A 20,617-nucleotide genomic window follows, 5' to 3' on the forward strand; every position below is an offset into this window, starting at 1 on the left:
TACAGTTAGTACCACGCATATATGTTGTGCTCACAAATACTTTTACGTCTGTCGCTTCCTCTTATTATGGAGACAGCAGTGAAATCGATACTTATCATAGTACGCCATCTGTGCAAGCGTACTTCATGCTCAAGAGTGTTAGATTATAGCAAACTACGCAGACATATTGAATCAATTAGAGTGGATAATTATGGGAAATACTTGGTCAACCATAGGATAAATTTTGAATTACTATTTACATTTGGATAAATGCCATTATATTTTGTCTTAAAATGATGCCGTTTCCTCAGTTTGTGAGAGAACATAATGGTAAATATGCACTCTCATAGTTGGTCATCCTGTCATGTATACTTCTTGCCTTTTAGTACAGAATTATTTAGGTCGGTTATTGCTGAGCATTGCAAGAAAAACATCAAACAATATGCAATTCTTTCGCTGACGTCATATGCTTTCAGTGGGCTGTTTCCCCAACATAATGTCAAACATAAAATTAATTTTAAATATTTCTAAAAATTCCAAATGAAACCATGTTTTTTTCTTATCACTCCACAATCTCAAAGTACTGCTGAATAGGTATAAATTGAAATGTGCAAGCTATGAAAAATTGCATGTGTATTTTATGGAGGTTGTAATACTAACGCTTGAATTAGGTCAGCGTCTTTTACATTACAACTTCCTAAAACTTAGAAGCAATAAATTGTTTGGAGCGTGCGTTGATTATTTTGCAGTTGAATAAAATTATTCTACTGCTGACTCGGCTTAAAATAACAACTAATATCTGAAGGTTCGTATTAAATGCAGAGTTGCTGAAGATGTAAAGCAATAACTGGACACACATTGAATAACATAAACTTTAAAGTTAAAGAGCAAATATTAGTATTCAACTCAGCTTTAATTATGTTAATGCCAATTGGTATGGGAACAGAAATGTTAATGTAACTTTAGACTCCCTTTGATTAACATGGAATGGCCAAACTGTTAGTTGACCAGCCTGGACACCTGGCTCGTTCCTTTTAGAAGGACAACATTTTAACATGGATTCCCGCTAGCTATTACTTTCATTTTTCATCGAGAACTGCTACTGATCCATATTCTTCTACTTACACATATATTACCTCAAAGCTTCTTGGACCAAAAGCATTGGACTAAAAGACAGCTGGGCGGGGATAAGGACAGTAGTTGGGAATTGGGCACCTACTTACTTAATAAGATACAAATTTCATTTTGTTGTTTCATTTCTCACTGTTCCGCATTAGGGATGTGATGTGAAGCTTCCTAGCGAAATGTGAATGGAATGTGAGAAACTAATAAATTGATAAGAACTGACAATAAAAATGACAACTTACGTACAATTGCAGACTGAAATATATATAAACGCAGACGAGTTCTTGGTCAGTTAGTGTTCTGGAGTAGATCAGCAGTTGTTTATTTGAACTTCTCCAGCATAAATGATGTGAATATACAGCAATCAGTTCAAACGAACTTCGCAACATACACCAAATATCCATTATACTTGTTGCAGTGACCTACACTCTTAATGGGCATTATACACTACAATTAAAATGTGATTATGCTTAAGAATAAGATGTATCTTAAAATCCACCAAATGTATGACAATGTACAGTGATCTGTCCTCTCAATTGGTTTGACATATGTGGTTTTAGATAGAGATTTCAGATAATAAATGTGTAATGTCATATAACATGTAATATTTATTTTTTTAAAAAATGTAAAGAAACTAGCTTTACCAAAGCCTATTAACGTCGTATTCATCACCTCTTGTCTACTGCTGTGCACACTGAGCTCCGCACTTCCTTTTATGAGGAAAATAACAGGATATGTTAATATTTGGGGACCATATATAAGTCCACAAATAACTGTTTAAATGATATATTTCACTTTCATGGTGTAAAAGAAGGGTGGATTTTTTTTGAGTAGCACGTTCTGTATATTTCACGTCTTAAATTGGTTGCATTATTTCCTAAACCTTATCAATATTAAAATTCAGATTTAAAAATGACAAAAAATGTGTTTGGAGCATTTCTATAGATGTTAATACTTTTCTTCAACGTCTAAAAGTCTGTTAAGGTTTGTTATGACTATTTGCTGGCTAGTAGCTCTTTCATCAAGCCTGGCTCATATATATCACGGACATTGGTTGGTTGATTGTGAACCCGTGAAATTGACCTGAAATGGACAAGTTGATGGTCGAGAAAAAAGGCAGGGAATTCCGATGCTTCCATCCCTAAAGAAAACCCCGCAGTCTGAAATTTATTTGGTATCCGGTGTTCGTGATTTAAATACCATCGAGACGGTTGTAACTGACTGTGGGCACTGATAATGTTCCATGGACGACCACGTCCGCTTTTGTGAAGTTTTATGGCTTGTAAATATGTTTGGCAATTTGCTGTCACGTAGCACTTGTTGGACTTAGGCAGATTGTCTCCTAGCGGCATGCCACACAGCACAGATTTGAGATCAGGAAAATGGTCACACTTTCCTTTCCTTGGCAAACTGCAAGCGGCAACTCGCTAACTGTTATCCACATTTGTTTTCAAGACTTTGGAAAACATGCTGAAAATGGTAGGGCCTTGTTGTCATGTTTCACTGGCGTATTTTTCCAGATCCCCTGTAAGGCTGCTTATAATCAAATTGACTTGGTGGAAAATTAAATGTTTGAATTTCCTGAAGTTTCTTGTTAACAATGGTCTGTTGATTATGTTAAAAAGTGCAAACGTTGGTGTTTTACCATGATATTGATGCAGTATAGTGAGACTGATCGCTTCGGTTTCTTATATGTGTATTCGTATGTCCAGCGAGCCCGAAATGGTACAATGTGTCCATTTGGATTGATTAAAGAAAGATAGATGTAGTTTAGAGCCGCTAGTAACTAAGATTTGTAAATATCCCGCCTTCGTTTCCTTTCTTAGAAACATGAGATAATTTTATTAATGTAATTATATTTTAAAGAATAATGCTTAGTAAAAACATATCTCACAATGTCAATCTTTATTTTAGTATTCGAATTGAACTTCACTCGTTAGGTCCAGTTTATGGCGCATGTGAGATGGAACTGCTGTGTGACTTAGGTAGTTTCATGTTGTTGGGCTTCTGTTTGATCGCAGTGACAAGAAACTGCCTGAATTACTCCAGTTATTGTCATCGCAAACTTTTGGAATTTAGTTAAAAAGAGGAATCTCTGCTGTTCTGATACCCGAATGAATGGTTCCTGTGACAAAACACTATACGTTGCGAAGCTATAAACAATGATATGTAGTGCGAACTGTTATTGCAGATTACACGAAATATTTATCTATCCTATTGGCTATCTATCCGATACATGGCTATATTCCAAAATAGTAGTATTTGTGTATGAATGGCATGGTAAAGTTTTAAATAATGCAAATTGTGTGCATTTTTCTACTGATAAATGCACAATTTTGGAATTACCTTGTCATTGCAAGCATCATTAGTTTGATCCGAATTTCTATTCGTCAGAAGGAACTACGTAGACAGATAGATTAGTCGATTATACGTTGAATAAATTAATAGATATCTAAATCAACAGAACAGAGGAATGAACTTGTAGTTGTGTAAGGTGTGTTCCCAGGTTTCAGTCTTCCAGTAATATCTGCACCGTCTCTATCCATAAAAGACGTTATTACAGGTTTTCTTGTAAGACAGACAAATGGATAATGCGTCCTTAGAAAGCTGAAGATCTGTCGATATACAAGACGATTTATTTCTGTATCATATTAATTTCGTGTAACAGTTTTTATACATTTGTATTATGATCGAGGGACGCTAAGTATCTTCCATTCACAGTTGAGAGCGCTCTTAATTCCTCCAATGTTATGTTATCAAGGCTTGTAGTGTGAAGTGGTTGTGTTGTTTTTTTTAAATTTAGCATAATATGTCCAGCCATAAATGATAATGTCGTTATCACTTTATCATTAACAATGATTGTTCAGTCTATCACAATATTGCTGTATATTAAAAATATAGTCTGGATCAATAATACTCCAGTAAGATACATCTGAATATAACTCATAGGCTTTTAAACTGGAGGTATCCAATTGCAGAAAGACATTAGACAAGCTTCCAGTGAGACTATTGCCTGTAGACGAAGAAGCTTCAGTCTTGCCCTAATCGATTTGTTATTTTGTTCGTTTACATATCAAAGTATAACTTGAGCGAGTTTCCGCTGATAATCTTCAATTCGTTCGCTTTTGCTGTCAGTTTGGAACCTACGAATTAAGTATCGGCTGCTGTTTAAAATACATGCAGGAATACATATACTGCCCTTATTTAACCCACCGAGTGAGTTGTATAATATAATCTCGGCTGAGGAAAAAGGGACCCCTTTTAACAGCAATTAGGTGCCGAGGATTGTTCCATCATAAACTTTAGCTGATTGCCATATATTCACCGTCTTCACGATTTATTGTGAAGATACTTTGTTTTCTTGTCTCTCTCTGCGTATTTCCAATGCATTATGAATTGAGCCAAAGGTGAGAGTGCAACGAACAAACTTACTAATGTTAAAGTTATAACTGCGTTGAAATGACTGAAGTTTGATTGGATTGCACAGCGTGCTGAGACAAGAGCAAAATGGCTCGCTTCTTTAATCGTTAGGCTTAAGTTAAACATCTCCTTTAAAATCTAAATGTGGTGTTGCCGCCAAATGACCTGCAGCGACCCCGAACGATGGATCTTTTCCTTTTCATAATTCTGCTTGCTGTGTTTGGAGACTGTGCCCAATTTTGCTTGGCAGGGATCGATAATGTATTTTTTTTAAACTTCTAAAAGTATATTACATAAACTCGAAATTTGCAAGACCAACGATTTCCTACTTTAAAAAAACATTTAAACATATTATTAAAACTCTCATAAAACCAAAGGTCCTAGAAATATTAGAAATGATTGTTGATCGTTTTATACATTACTGTTGAAACGCAGTTCCCTGTCCTTGTCGATGTCACGTTTTGCATCTGTTTTCCTGTATTGATGCAACAATTAAAAGCATATTTCCCATTTCACTCAAAAATACTGAAAACTGCTTTGTTGCGAAAAAAGAGTGCATATTTTCATTGATAGTGAAACCTTTATGCTATTAAGCAAATTGTTTAAACTGGGATTTGTGCATTTAAGATAAGTTTCAGATGCAAAGGGGGAAACACAGCATATCCCTGCTTTAACTTCCAGCTGGGAAGAAGAACGGCAATGCTAGTATCAGATGGTCAATTAAAAGTGCCGAACTAAAAGACAGGAGAGTGTCTCTGAAGTATATTTTAAAATTTGGACAGCAACATACTGAAAGAGTGACTGTTTCAGCTTGAGAAGATACATATAAAATCCAATAACTGTGTTTACTTTGAGTAAATAGATAAGTCAACTTATTTCGCGCATAAAATAACACATTATTTTTATTGTTCACACATATAAAGCTGTTTAGAAAATATACATTTGTGGCATTTTTGGAAGTCTATAATTATATAGCAAAACTTGCATATTTGGCTCCATTAGCAACAATCGCTAACATATCCCGTTTTACTCATGACTGAAAAATCCATTTGATGCCAATGTTCAGATGCGATCTGCAAGTCTCGCCGGCCTTTTAAAGGGATGCCTGCCGTTGAAACAATCGTCCTATTTGACTGTTTAGACTGGACAATATTCATTGATGTTAAATGGAGATGTATCCCTCAGCCTCTTACCAGCTTGAGAATACGTTTTAAAGTGAGCAGCCTTGAATGTAGAATAAGGTTAAATTAATTTCCCCCAATGTTTTCATCTAAACTTTTGAATTCATCATGGCGGCAAAATAAACTTTATCAGCAGGCGAGTGGATAAGGGGGTTACTTTTACTTCTACGCATTGCCAGAAAGAGCAAACAGAATCAAAATGCTAAAGAATTTTGTGAATCTTGTGAGATATTTATGATCACGATGCTAACAGCCAATATAAGTACATAGGTGAACCGTTTCACTGATCTTATCTAATAATTGAATATTCTCAAAAATATTACTGTTACAGTAATTTGAACCTTATCCAGGTTCTTGCAAGTGTTTTTTTTTTATCATGGAGAATTCATTTGGTATTTAAGATATAGTGGGTCTCCAATAATGATATTAACGAATACTCAGATATTCACCTCAGCCGATAGTTTGTTCTATACCTCTATACTCGTCAATGCTATCTTAATGGAAGCCACTGTTGTAAATGAGCAGCGCTGCCGACAGTCACCTGCCTGCCAGCATAACCGTCCAAAAATTACAACTCAAACATTCGTCGAATTATTTCTGAGTCTAAATAAATGTTTGTTTATTCATTTTTAATTAATTTTTCTTGATCTGAACAATATATTTTGTTTCGTCAATTTTATAAACTAAACCATTGACAAGATTAGAATTTAAAAATTTATATAAATATTCTCCCCACTTGTAATTTTCTTCATTGCCTTCGCCATTGTTCGTCCTTCATCAATTATCAAATCTCTTCAAATGCAACTCTTTGCATCAGCGGAATCGAATAGAATCGACGTTTCTAATCGACCTCTAAATGAATGCGTTAACTGCAAAGTAAAGCATTATTAGTTTATATTAATAAGTTCCATTTCTTTTAAAGTGATTTGCAATTTAAAAGCCGAATAATTTTCAAACTGTGTAAATTTTTCATTACCCACCGAATTTTGTCTGAATATTCGCATTTCACTAGTCGTACTTAGTTTTAGAACATTAATTCACGATTTCCCCTTAGCTCATGATACAAAACCTTGCTTGGCTCTTTTCTTCCTGGAACTGATGGAAAACTTAACAAGAGAAAACGTAGATTACATTTAAAGTTAACCTCTAACAATGCGTGTATATTTTAATACACAATAATTATTCACTTGTTCACTAAAGTTCATTATTGTTTGAGGGTTGGCTTTTCTTTTTCCTTTGTTCCAAAGTAGAATTGCGAGCAATTTGAAATCACACAGCATAAAAAATGCAGAATAATACGTAGCCGTGGCTTTCGTATAACTGTGAGCTTTAAAACATCACAATGGGAACAAAAAAGACTGTGTTGGCTGGAAATGCAGAAACCAGAATCAGAAACTACTTTAAATCCAATTCGTTCTAATCTTCCTCAATTGCGGTCTTTCGACTGAATTAAAATTTGACAAGAAAGTAACGGATCGTCTTCTCACATTTCCGTGTATTTTCACTGCAATCTCTTCTCTATAAGATCTAAAGTTGTCACCCATAGCACGCGCACATATTTCATTCAATGGCACCAGAACCTCGGGCTAATATTGCTAACTCCAATCTAAGCGTTCCAAACCACCAACCTCACCAGTTTCTCGTACCCATCAAGCACAAATATCGCAAGAATAATCTGCTGCGTTGATTGCATTTAACACTTCTTATGTTACGGATTTAAAATAATAACAGTAATACGAAAACTGGCGATGATGAGACCTGGTGTGAGAATTTATCGCACGACGTAAGATTGATTAGGAAACAAAATAGTTCCTTTAAAAAATGTCCGTTAAAGTTAACCAGGTTTTGTATTGTGAGGAATAGTTGCACAGTATGTATTTATCTGTGGTACTGTTTATTGTTCAATCTCCCTTTTACTTCTATATGTATTTAATACGGGGGGAGGAGGATGATGCTAATTGTTTAACCCCCATTGCGGATTGATTTACGTTTTATTGTCGCTTTGTCGGCCTCATGAAAACTTTAGCCAATCGTTTCGCAGATAGCCCACAACATATTAGCTAACTCTACTTTGTTAGTGGAGAAGTTGAGAGAACAATTTCTAGTCTTACATATAATTTCTCAATGAATCGAAGTGTATGATGTTTGACAATGTCGATCTCTGGTGCTATTGGCAACTACTTTGTCGATTCACTTATAAGTCATGAAAGCGAGGGATCGCCTGCAACAAAGTTTGCTTCGGGGCAATACTTAGTCTCCAGACAGCCGCGAGTCCCCGAGCACCCCGAATTTCCTGCTTGTAATTTTCAGGCGAAATCTCCGGTGTTCGGCGCGTCTTGGGCCCCCGTGTACGGCCAGCCTTCTGCCAATGTTTCCACTTTGCACCATCCTTATGTCCAGTCGCACCCCATTCAGGCTGATAGCAGGTACATGCGGTCCTGGTTGGACCCGACCCCCAGGGCTGTGTCCGGACCCGGAATGCCTTCCAGCGGTCACGATTCATTGAAAGCAGAAGTACCCGCAACACACGGCGGCGAAACCCTACCAGCTGCGCTTCAAAAATTACATGGCGAATATTTGGAGAGCGAAACCATTTGCTCCGGGAAAGCGCCGTGCTACGAAGACAGTATATGTGAAGAGAAGGGAGACAAAGAGACATCAGAACAAAGTAAGTTTTTCGAGAAATCTACTTAATTTATCTCAATGAAAATAGTTTCCAAACCTTGTACAAAACAAAAACACGCGATTGTAGTAAGGTTCCAATTAAAAGGTAGTTTGCTCCCAGTTTAGCCTCAAGTATTTAACTGGTCTTATGTCGCTTGTATTTTATACGCCTCCGTTCTGTTTTATGGGTTACACAAGTAAACACCTGCAAATCCTTAATGCCGGATTCGCCAGTTTATCTTCTACGAGGCATTGCATAAATGGAGGAATAAATAAAAAGTATTCACTGTTGTTATTTTCCGTTCGAAATAAGCTCCTGAGAACCATGAAATGTGCGCCACACCATCTTTATGTGAAGCTGCGGAGAAGGGAGAAAGGAAATATTTTATGTAGCGCAGTCGGCTCTTCGAGTTTACTTCTGAATTGCAAACGTGGTAATAAACAGCAAAATGAAGTCTTCACAATTCGAGAGTGCCCAACAGTTTCCAGTTCAGTAATACACAATACTAATGGACAAACGCTTAGGAGCAATATAAGACCCAGACACACACACACACACACACACACACACACATACATACACACACACACACACACACACACACACACACAGAGGCAGACACGCACTATCTTAATACTTAGCTAGATCGATATAACTGTGGAAGAAGCCTCCCACAAGCAGTAAAATGTTAGAAATATCGTTTAGAAATTATGATTCTAATATAATTCTTATTCTCATCTGATTATTTTCCCCTTCACTCATCTTCAGACAATCCTGCTGCAAATTGGTTACATGCCCGCTCAACAAGGAAGAAAAGATGTCCTTACAGCAAATATCAGACCCTGGAGTTGGAAAAGGAATTTCTGTTCAACATGTACCTCACCAGGGACCGGAGGCACGAAGTAGCGCGTCTTCTTAACCTGACTGAAAGACAAGTCAAAATCTGGTTTCAAAACAGGAGAATGAAGATGAAAAGACTCAGTAAGGAGCATGTAAAAGAGTTCGAGTGACTAGCTGTTGAAATTTAACTTTAGCGCGTAGCCGGTTTTTGCTGTCTCTGCAACTTATCCTTAAAGCACCGTAGTTCTGAGAAAACCAACATGCTTCCACAGCAAAGAATGGTCAGAAAGTAAGGTTTAAACATCCAGCAATTCGGCTATTTATTTCGAACATTTTAGTGCATTCATTCAGGGAATACTGTCACGTGTAAAGAATTTTATTGCAGGATATTAAGAAATACAACTTCCTCTCATTCTCATCCACTCTAACAGCCAGAGAGAGCAGAGTGCTTTTATTCTTGTCACCTTTTCTCTCTTTATGGCTTAAAAAGGAACTTCGTGTTATTTATAAATTGCTACAATTTCTGTCAATGCTTTGGTGTTGGCCTTTCGCGCGGGACTGGGATGGACCGCGCTCCAAAGCAACGCTTTACATAAAATGATCCTTTTAAAGCTGCGGTTAAATTTTTTGTACTTTGCTGGCGGCAATGACTTAACATGACTTGTTTGCAACAGTTTACATGCAAAAATCGAATGTTTATAATCCATTTTGAAGACATCACATCGCGGTTGAATTAAGTGCTGTTTCCACAACTCCTGTATTTCTTTGATTTAAGCATTTGCTTGTTTCAATGGAATTGTGACTACTGTTTAAATCAAGCGATAATCTAGTTTTCCATCTCGATTTCTGTATCCCTTAGTCTGTGTGTTTGAGTGAGTGTCGATCTGGCGTTTTGTTTCAATGTCTGATGCTCCGAGGGTTTAAATTAGTAGATTTCACCTTTGCTGAGTGTTTGTCCGACTATGGGTAACTACTACCACGTGGCTCGTTTTTGAAAATGTTCAAATATTGCAGTAAGCACGTCCAACTGTCGAAGTGAAAACTTAAATGATCTGCCGCATAGAACTTGGCGACATTTTAGAAATAAAACACTGTGTAGGAATAATTTGACGAATTATAATTACAAACTAGATTGCACAAAAGGAAGTTAACAACAGGGATCAGCTCAAAAGAATAAATGTTAGGAATAATAACACTCCTGGTGACAACATATTAAATATTTCTTAGGATCTCTGTCCAATGTGGCACTGGTGTTTATATTCGTGGATTTTGTAGATTTGTTCCGATTTTACATTTAAGGTAAATGAACTAACCATCTTACATAAGAAAAGTCCAAATTCCTGCAGACCCTCAGTTTTAGTTATTTCATTCTGGAGATCTCCGACGTCAGCAGCGCACGGTTGCACTATTCTAATGTGATTTATTAACGTTAATTGTAAATTAAACCCACTGAATGGAATCAAATATTTTGAACGGACCCTTCCTTGTACACCTAACATGATCATTAGATGTAAATATACGAATGTATTAAAAAAGAGCTGCAAAATAAAATGCTGCTGAAAGTTTGGAAACGCAATCCCCCCCTCGCTCCCCGACCTTGTATGTACTGTTTAAAGTCTTGCGTTATTCTTGGTTGTGAATGTGAACCTCTTTCTATGAATGAAGCCTGAAAATCAGATTCATAAAACCAAAGGAGAATAGCTCTATTTGTTAAATAAGATCGTCGAATAATTATAGAAACCGAGAAGACGTGTTAGAACCCTGAAAATAAATTCAATTTCTAAAATCCCAACAAAACCAAATCAGTTATCTGATAAACCATTTGGCCATTTGTGGGGATAAGGCCCCTGATTATGCTGGACATACGGACAAAAAAATCGGTATTTTATTCCTTTTTCCCGAAAAATCCTCTCCGAGAGTAGACACAATGGCGTGTCGTCAATAGAGAGGCGCAGAGGATCTGAGTGCATGCAACTGCGGGGAAGCATGAAACTACGCAAAGTGCTTCCATAAATAAAGTGAAATAAAAATACTTCCGTCTCATGAAGAATCGTAACCATAGTACCTCGCCGAACGAGACACTTACATAAGTTGTTGGGATGGAGATGACATGCAAAAGCTCGAGTTTCATGGGAATTCCAGGGGAATTAGTCCACATCCAGTAAGTTTCTCGCTTACTTTCCATGTGTTTATCATCACAGGATCTGAAATATCTGAAATTTCGTGTTCTTTTGGCCCAATTATTAAATATAGATAATGCAAATTATCATCAAAATGCCCCATCGTATATATCTGCTAGTTGCTTTGCATATTTTATTGTCCAGTACATATCATAACGCGTGTGAGTTCATTTCTATTGCACGCAATGAATCTTCTGCCTCGCAGCTTTGAAGTAATATAAATTACATAGACAATTCAAACGAAAATTTTCATTTATTTTCGCAAGCTGGAGATAACATGTTCTAACATAATTTACATAACCCATTAAGAAGAAAAAGTAATCTGTTATCTATGTTCTGCTGGTTTACTTGCATTGTTCACTACTATAATCGTTTGATAATGAATATTCCCTCCGTTGACATATTCGAGTTGAATTTTGAAACTTCTGAGACCTAATGTGAGCACTCATACTCTCTTTGGAAGGCTTAAGTTTCTCCCGCTTATTAAGCAAAGGTAAAATTATTTTTAAAAAAAAATCTTGTTATTCACTGCATATGTATTATATCTACCTACCTATATATGCATATATATCTCTCTGTACATTTGCAGATATAGGTGTATAAATATCGACATTATAGATGAGGATTGCAAGATAAAAAATGAATGAATGCAGAAATCTATCAAAACATTTGCAATATATTACATCGATGAATAACAAATAACAAAGAACAAAAACGAAATGAAATATTCTGATCAATTAGAAAATGTTTCACGACGAATCTGCCCATAAACAAGTAATGGGGACATTTTAATTAAATAGCCTTAACCGAAACATTCTAAACCTCTACCCCCGACATAAAATAGTCCAATGTGGAAATCTGGTGGGAAGATGCCCATTTCACCATCCTCGAAAGAAATTTCCATCAATTTAATTGAATGTTCAGGGTGGATTGCATTTCAGGGGGTTTTACTTCTTTTCGCCATCTTCCAGTTAACAACGTAACATGGGATAATTAGAAAGGAGAAAGGGTGCTTGCCAACTTGAAAGCGTTCTCGAGATTGGTTCAGTAGAATGGCTGCCGTGGACGTCTAAGGCCATAGTAAAAATAGTCTATGTTTAGATGTCTTTGTACCTCTATATCACAGAAACCGTTATGCAGCCGTGTACAATCTCTTTTATAGGGTTGGAACAAAATAAATACAGTATCAGCGTGTCGTGTATTAGAGCTAATATAATAATGTAAGTTATATCCAGTTCAACATTATTTGCCAAGCACACAAGACACAAACACATACAAGGAGAAAGCAGATATGAGCCTAACACGTTGGAGGAGGAGTTAGGAAGTTGTCTGTCATTATAGGAAATTCAGTGTGGTGTGCTGCAATAAAATAATATGACCGTTGTAAAAGTTTATAGGGTATAAATTTCTGAAGGTTAAGAATTGAATGTCTGTAAAACAAACACAGCAAAGGGAAAACTTTCAGAACCTATTAAATTAAACTCACAACTGGAGGTGCCAAGCCATAAAAATATAGCTTTGCGTTTTACTTCTGAGGGGCTGCATATTGTAACAGTTTTTTAAGGGAAAATCTTGGTGAATATTGTGGTGTAACCAACATGCATTTTAGACTCTAAAGCAAGCGACGCCCTCTTTTGTTCTACTTCCTAACCATTTCAGGCTGCCAGAAATTGCTGCAATAAAACCCTATACAGAGTCTGGCGAGACGTCTGGAGCAGGGTCTTTGGATGTGTTTACAACTCCGCGCCCATGCCTGGGACTTTATTCTAAAGCAGAATGCCCAATTGTTTCGACTCCGACTCGGAGACAATAGAGTTTTGAAAGCTTTCTTTCCCTCCTCTTTTTTCTTATTCTTCTTCCCCTTCTTTACTGCCCTTCAAGAATTCAGGTTGTTAGCAATCCACTGCAGCACTATACCAAAGATGTGGTATTTTGGCAATGCCTCGATTGTCTTTGTCGGTGAAATTGAAGAGATTATACCTTCTTTCTTTGCCACCGTTTGGGTCTAATGATTTCTTTAAAGTCTAATGTTATATATTGCGCTTATTTTCTCATGCTTTTTCACCGTTCTTTTATAAGTCCCAAAAGATTCACCTTACTTCCAGTAGGTGGCAGCATTGTTCCACCAAACTCAGTCATGGAGATTCTGCAGCTCTTTTGCCAACCCGAGATTCAATAGCTACAACGTACGTATTAGAAACATACAGCTTTCCTGTTTCCCCCGATTTCTCCATCAAATTGTTTAACAATTAAATCTTTATTTTAAAATGTTCTCCTTTGCATTTAGCTCCATTCAACTATTTTGCACAACATTTGCATGCCTAATATCACTTATGTTAATTTGAAATGTATTTTAATTGCAATTTGTTTATTTGGACCAGAATTTATGCAGTTGCATTATATTCACACTATGCTATAAACCCGAGAAGATAACAGAACAAATAAGGCTGTCCATTTACCGCGGCATAGTCCACACTTTGAGGCTAAAGTCAATAAATAAAGGAAGACGGTTCAATTACGGAAAAATCGCGAGGTTTGTTACACTTGGGCAATATGTAAAATGTCAGGCATTCACACTTTAAATATACATTCACACAACTAAATACTTAACAAGCTGTGGGTCTGATTCGCAGTTGGCTACTTTCAAAGGATACATGTATTGGGAAAACAATTTTTTGTACGGTTTATTTATGGACATCAGTTATGTCGAAAAATGTTAGAAGCGTACATTGAAATTTCTGGATACTTAGCTTCCAAATGAACTTTCAAACCCGTTATATTTCTCACATCCCAGTGCACATGTCTTAAGATTGAATCCATCCTGGGCTGCTGTACATATATTGATTATTGTTTGCGTGACTGTCTTCCTTTCAACAAACTGTGCACCACACATTTACAGGATAATGGCCATCTGTATGGACATTTCTTCCTGACTGGTTTCCAGACCTTGCTGATTTATTCTTTCTCAGGTTTTATTGATTTTATTTTATCTGTACCATTTAAATTACCACCCTCTTCAGTTTCTTTCCGTATTTAAATCGAGCTGTAGTCTTTTTTCACCTATAAACAAAACGACTTATGTAACAGTATCATGGAATAGGAATTTCACGGAACTGAACAGTCTGCAACCTCATATATAAAAGAACCTGGAATTTCACCCAGATGAAGGCAAAGCTTTACTTCAATATGATTGGCTTTTCGTTCTGTCTCCATCACTGTTCACATTAGTTTCATTTCTGTCTTTATCTCGCTTTCCTGCATGAATACTTTTTAAGTAACAAGTTGCTTATAATTTCACTTAAAAATAATTTAACACAAAGTAGAGAAAAGTCAAATTCTTTGGTGATAATTTATTTTTTGACTCTGTAAAGTTTTCACTCGATTCTCCAAAGAACTAAAGACACGTGATTAGGTAAACGTACAAAATAAACAAGATTATCATTTTACAATTGGAATCCCGCGCACTAATGCGCAAATTAATGGAGAAACTTGCGTGTGTGGACATCTTTTATTTCCACTCTGTGCTTTTACATCATGTAGATATTACGAAGATGACGGTTTTCTGTAAATTTCAGCTTAAACTGTAGTGCAATTGCATGTGTCAGCTTAAAGTATCAAAAGGTGTATGCTTATTGAGGAATAATAATTTGGACGCACAGATACATGGACATAACCATAATATTTGTACAACTAATTTTCTGTATCAGTCATAGGTTATGCATGAATGAAAAATGAAACTAAAGGATCAATTATAACACTTGTAATGTTATATCTTGCTGTGATGTTCCATATTTATCGGAAGAGTAGAAAACTTAAACGTGAGGAATCTGTTTCGATTGCAAGCAGAAGAGAAATGGAAGGAAAACCTTCTGGAAACAAACGGTAACTAAGAGGCGTTTATTTTCTTTTGTAGATTTGCAACTGCCTTTGGAATATTTTTTAAATGTCTTTACATTCATGATAGGTACTTGAAATATCACATTACGCAGTGTGTGTGTGTCAGTGTGTGTGTATATATGTATGCAAAATATATGTGCAGCGAGGGAGATTTATAGATGGAGATTTTCGAATTATACTCAGAATATGTGAACGCATTTATAGTTAAACTTAGGAAATGTATTTGAATGCTTTCCAACAAAATGGAACTACGTCCACACAATGAATCACGTTGCTGATGAAGAGATTAACCGCATTAAAACACGAATAAAAACAATATTAAATGCGCAATGCAGAGGTATCACTGCCTTAGAACCAAATAAAACAAACACGTGGGTCCTCACGGACCGGACAGTCTGCAAGTTGTAGACTTGGTTTACTTTTGTCGGCAGAAATCATTTCTTTCCCCCTTAAAATCTCACAGACTTGTCAGTTGATGAAGCAATTAGAAAATGTAGGAACTAGCTGATCATGTCTTAAATGTTTCTATGACAATCCAACTGATTTATTAAGAATGTGGTTTGGGCATGTTGCAGTAATATTAGATGTTTAAACATTTTTATCGGTTTAAATGGCACTCCAGATCTGTTATATTTAACGCTGGCACGGTTGTGCCAAATTTCAACAGAATCTAAGTGGTTATATGACCAAGTACCACCACTAGAAACGAAAGTAAAAGTTAATGTGTAATCGGAACGTTGTCCTTTAAACTTCAGAGAGAAAAAAGAAAATAACATTTAAAGATTTTCACCTGAGTTAAAGTAACCCGGGGCACCTATGGACAGAGGGGACAAACTTTTCAAGAGGAGCCTTTCGATTAATTATTAAACAATTGGTTCCACTCATTCCTATTGTGAACAATGCTTTTTCAGAAGGCCAATGCCACGAATAGAGGAAAAGAATAAAATATTAACTTTCATAAATCGATTTTTTTTTGTTTCGGCAAATTGATGAGGTTTTTTCACGTTCCAGACTTTTATTATCTCAATGATTTTATTCAGCGTTATTTGATCAGTTGACAATATTTCACAGGCTACACGTGCACGAAGTTAATAAAATTTTCTTATCAGTGTGATTTGCTACTTTATTACCTCAGCTGCACACCAACTTTGGGTCGATGATACTTTTACAATGCCACTGCGTTCATTTTCTCGCCAGCTGACGTATCCCATAATATTACAGAAGAGTGGAAATCTGTAACCCAAGAATTCCCAGTATTTCTGCAACCCAGCCTTTTTAGAAGCTATACTCGAACATCATATTTTTGTATTTTTTTAAAATAACACATTAGGGATTGACAAATTAACAATGGGTTAGGTGGTTAACAATGGTTAACAATGGACCAGATAATTCAAAGATGCATTATCAGTGTAGAAATATGCAAAGTTAAGATACTGATTTATATTACTTATGTTAGCTGTGATTGTATTCGGATGGACTTCCATTGATAATAAACACCCAACGGTCTTATTTAGACTTTGCATTGAACGAGTTCTATTCTGATTAACTTTTATACTGTGGAGGTGGAAATTCTTTTGATTTGGAAGGATCTTGTGGTTATAAATGGACATTCCGGGTACTATCCCCCCAAAAATTGTGAGAATTGAATTGCGGGATTAGATTTAGTAAGCTTCGGGAGATCTGCCAAGGTGAGACAGATCGATTGTAAATTATTTTGTCTACTTCATAAAATCAAACTATCAGATACATTTGATAGTAAACTGGCTCGGCGTGATAAATTCGGCTCCCTTATCAGTTCAGGAAATACCTTGCTTTCAATTGTCACAGATAAACCAAGAAACTCAAAAATAATGCAGATTCGCTATCAGTCATTATTGTGGTGTTTCGATAATGGTTTAAAACTAAATGGTCAGTTTCAAAATATGAACAGACATTGCAATATTTTCGCGTAACTTTATACTCGATAATAGAATGCAGTTTGCAAATTATTTCAACTATTAACACCCGTGCATATATACGAAATAGCCGCATAGAATTTTCTGATATGGAGAAGATCTTTTCGAAGGAAGTTCATGCGCGCCTTTAGTGAACTCTGAGTTATCTCAGAACCTTGCACCTTTATTTGGAAGCACGGCGTTCGCTTTCACTCGAAACCCTTTGCATCTGGATTGGAAAGTAAAAGTCTTTAAATGAGGTTGAATAAGATATGTGTATTATTGTCCAATAGCAAATAGTCCGTAATATTTTTACATCAGGAACATTATTTTGTGTAAAAGCGGTTGATATTTAAAGTAGCAAGCGGAATGGGACGCTAGCTTCGCAAAATCTATGTTTTACTGCTCCGCACAGAGCCTCTCGTAAAAACCCTAACTGCCGTTCACTGCATGTTATAAACAATAACAGGCTGTGCTTTTATTACGCGTTATAGTTCCTTAATCTCTTTCCTATAGTTCTCAGATGACTGTTACTGTTCTAGGTTCCGTCCAAGTACCAGTTAAAAAGCTTTATTAATAATAGGAGAACGGGTCATTAAATTGTTAAATACTACTAGATTTCAAAATTCTTTCAGATGAAACTTAAAAAAAGATCCAAATAATTTGCTTTTGTATGCCATTGGAGTTGTCGCTACACTGCAATAACTTGGGAGGAAAAATAGCAATTAGATCCACAGTTGATAGTAATTAGATTTTCGGATTGGTACAGTACTTCCACGTCTTGTTGATGTAACTCTGACCTTTAAAAGAGACGCATATTCTCATTAAATGGTTTGGAAATTAACGTCTGAATGTCTATCCTTTACTTCACAACAGCGTGGATACTTCCCCTTATCAATCTTTTGGTGGCGTATGTATTTCATCTGTTGTAAAGCGGCTGATATCCCGGTAATGAACATGGTTGAATATATTAATCCGCATATTCCCCCCTCTCTATCTTTCCCTCATTCCCTCTCTCTCGCACCATTCCCTTTTCACACGGTGCAGTGTCCGTACGGAGTAAGCGAAGCCAATAGGACGTGGTTGAGGTAATAAATGCAAATTATCATGAAAAGAGACGGCAAAATATGAAACAACTCATTTGGGCTGAAGTAAATCACAGAAAACTGTTTATGAGTGAACCTCTTCACGAAGATGTGATGCCAGGACACTATTTGTTGAGATCAATAAGATGAAGGTTTAATTTTTAAAAAAAAACTTGGCTTGTTTGCTTGTCTGATTACCAAACACTAAGTTCCATTTGTTGAGCAGAAAGATCTTAGTCCTTCCCAATGAGCTCCTACTTTGTCAATTCGTTGTTTTCCAAGTATAAAAGTGGGGAGACGCTGCGCCCCAATTATTATGACTGTGGTTTCACCCAGGACCTAGGCGGCAGACCCACCGTGGTTTATGGACCCGGCACCGGGGGCAGCTTCCAACATCCCGGCCAGATCCAGGATTTTTACCACCACGGCGCAGCTACCCTCTCCACCTCCGCCTACCAGCAAAATCCGTGTGCGGTGACGTGTCACGGGGATGCCGGCAGTTTCTACGGCTACGATGCCCTGCAAAGACAGCCAATTTTCGCTGCCCAACAAGAGGCCGAACTGATCCAATATCCCGACTGCAAGTCGACGGCTACCAACCTAGGAGAAGAAGCAGAGATTTCAGACCAGAGTTCATCCCCGACACAGCTGTTTCCGTGGATGAGACCGCAAGGTGAGGCTTTGACATGGGCCAGCAAGAAAAGAAAGAGGCAGACAGAAAGGACAGGGATAATACACACATACATTTTAAAACGCAGAAAGGTTCATTTCCTGAGCCAATAAAAGAAACGTTGCAACTTTAGTGTTTTATGATTCTAAAGTTCAGTACTTGTAAATTACTTTATACTTTAATGATCCTGGAGCGGTTTTTTAAAGGGTGCTATATTGCATGCTGTTTGCAGTTTTATTGCAGTTTTATGGCGTATTTTTCCTACGGTGTTGAATACTGTTTAACAGTGTTTGAATCTTGTTTTGGAGCCCTCCATATAACTACAAAGCCTCATTGAGCCTTTTTTTTTGCTCCCCCCCTATCTCTCTCTCTCTCTGTATCTCTTCCTCTCTCTCTCTCTGTCTCTTCCCCCTCTCTGTTTCCTAGTAGCTGCAGGACGGCGCAGGGGAAGACAAACATACAGTCGCTATCAGACACTAGAACTTGAAAAAGAATTTTTGTTCAATCCATATCTGACTCGCAAACGGCGGATCGAAGTGTCACACGCCCTGGGACTGACCGAGAGACAGGTCAAAATTTGGTTCCAGAACAGACGAATGAAATGGAAGAAGGAAAATAACAAAGACAAGTTTCCCAGCAGTAAATCTGAAATTGAGGAAACTCCAAAGGGGAAGGACGTGAAAGAAGACGAAGAAAAAGATTAATAACAATAAAATAATATTGATACTTTACAACACAAGAGGTTAATCCGAGGGGGAAAGGAAAAAAAATAATGTAGACAGTTTTTAAATAGTGCGGGTGCGAGAAGCAGAACAAATTTTCCTGTTTACTGTTTGATACACAAGATTGTGTGCAAATGGATGGAGGTGCAGATTAAAATGAGTACTTCAACTTTTTACCAGCTATATACATGTGGTTGTGTAGCACTCTAGCTGTAATAAGTGAATTCTTGTGAAAGTATTTAATGTGAAGTTCATAGATCAATGTTCTAGTGTGTCTGTGTCTTTTGAAATACTGCTGTAGAATATTTAAGCCGTGTGCACTACTTCAGCTAATAACCATTAGCTTTAAGGAAAATCCCGACAACATGAAGCTGCCTATTTAAGCTTTAGCGATTTTAGATTGTGTTATTGTTTACGGTCTTTGTTGTATTTATATTATTGCTTTCTCCAAATTGGCATGTGCAGACGTAAAGACTGTTTTTTTTAAAAAGAACAAAACAAGAAGAAACTGGTCTTTCAGTTTTAACTGTGAGAAAAGTCTACTGTATACGTGAATTGCTTTATTTAGGGGAGGTGGGGGTGGTGGGAATGAAGGACTGGTCATGCATTAATGTTATAGTCGAGATTGGGCTATTGTTTGAACATGCAAGCGGCGGAAAAGGGTACAATAAACTTTACAAGCGAAAACAGAACTGTGAAATTGCTCGGCTTTTTTTCTAAGTAGAATTTATTTGAATGAGGAGATTTGGCAAAAAGAAATTGCATATATTGTGCAGTCTGCAAACAGACAGATGGATAGATAATATTGTTGAAAACTGAGCATTAAATATCAATAAGACATTGCAATCGCACCTGACTCAATTTGTCTTTGTGACTTTTTTATTAGTGACCTGTTTATGTTTGCAGCTCACTTGACTCA

At 36.8% G+C, this 20,617-nt stretch overlaps 2 protein-coding genes across 3 annotated transcripts; both read left to right on the plus strand.

Annotated features, from left to right (window-relative positions):
- Positions 1–6,437: 6,437 nt before the first annotated feature.
- Positions 6,438–10,775, plus strand: hoxb9a (homeobox B9a). The gene is made up of 2 exons (XM_020531413.2): positions 6,438–8,373; positions 9,139–10,775. The coding sequence occupies exons 1-2, from the start codon at positions 7,857–7,859 to the stop codon at positions 9,378–9,380; spliced, it is 759 nt and encodes a 252-aa protein (XP_020387002.1). The 5' UTR covers positions 6,438–7,856; the 3' UTR covers positions 9,381–10,775.
- A 4,503-nt stretch (positions 10,776–15,278) lies between these two features.
- Positions 15,279–20,544, plus strand: hoxb8a (homeobox B8a). 2 transcript variants are annotated; one of them, XM_020531415.2, is made up of 2 exons: positions 15,279–18,979; positions 19,403–20,544. In XM_020531415.2, the coding sequence occupies exons 1-2, from the start codon at positions 18,553–18,555 to the stop codon at positions 19,678–19,680; spliced, it is 705 nt and encodes a 234-aa protein (XP_020387004.1). In that variant the 5' UTR covers positions 15,279–18,552; the 3' UTR covers positions 19,681–20,544. The 2 variants fall into 2 exon arrangements, with proteins under 2 accessions (XP_020387004.1, XP_020387005.1); XM_020531416.2 differs by having other exon boundaries at positions 19,406–20,544.
- Positions 20,545–20,617: the final 73 nt, after the last annotated feature.

This window comes from Rhincodon typus, chromosome 30 (genome assembly GCF_021869965.1).
Source record: "Rhincodon typus isolate 14 chromosome 30, sRhiTyp1.1, whole genome shotgun sequence".
NCBI lineage: Eukaryota > Metazoa > Chordata > Chondrichthyes > Orectolobiformes > Rhincodontidae > Rhincodon > Rhincodon typus.

Bases quoted from the DNA above. Each gene is read 5' to 3' on its own strand.
- hoxb9a (XM_020531413.2), top strand. From the start codon at position 7,857: ATGTCGATCTCTGGTGCTATTGGCAACTACTTTGTCGATTCACTTATA. The intron at 8,374-9,138 runs GTAAGTTTTTCG...ACTCATCTTCAG, and splicing joins CAAAGAGACATCAGAACAAA to ACAATCCTGCTGCAAATTGG.
- hoxb8a (XM_020531415.2), top strand. From the start codon at position 18,553: ATGAGCTCCTACTTTGTCAATTCGTTGTTTTCCAAGTATAAAAGTGGG. The intron at 18,980-19,402 runs GTGAGGCTTTGA...TCTGTTTCCTAG, and splicing joins TCCGTGGATGAGACCGCAAG to TAGCTGCAGGACGGCGCAGG.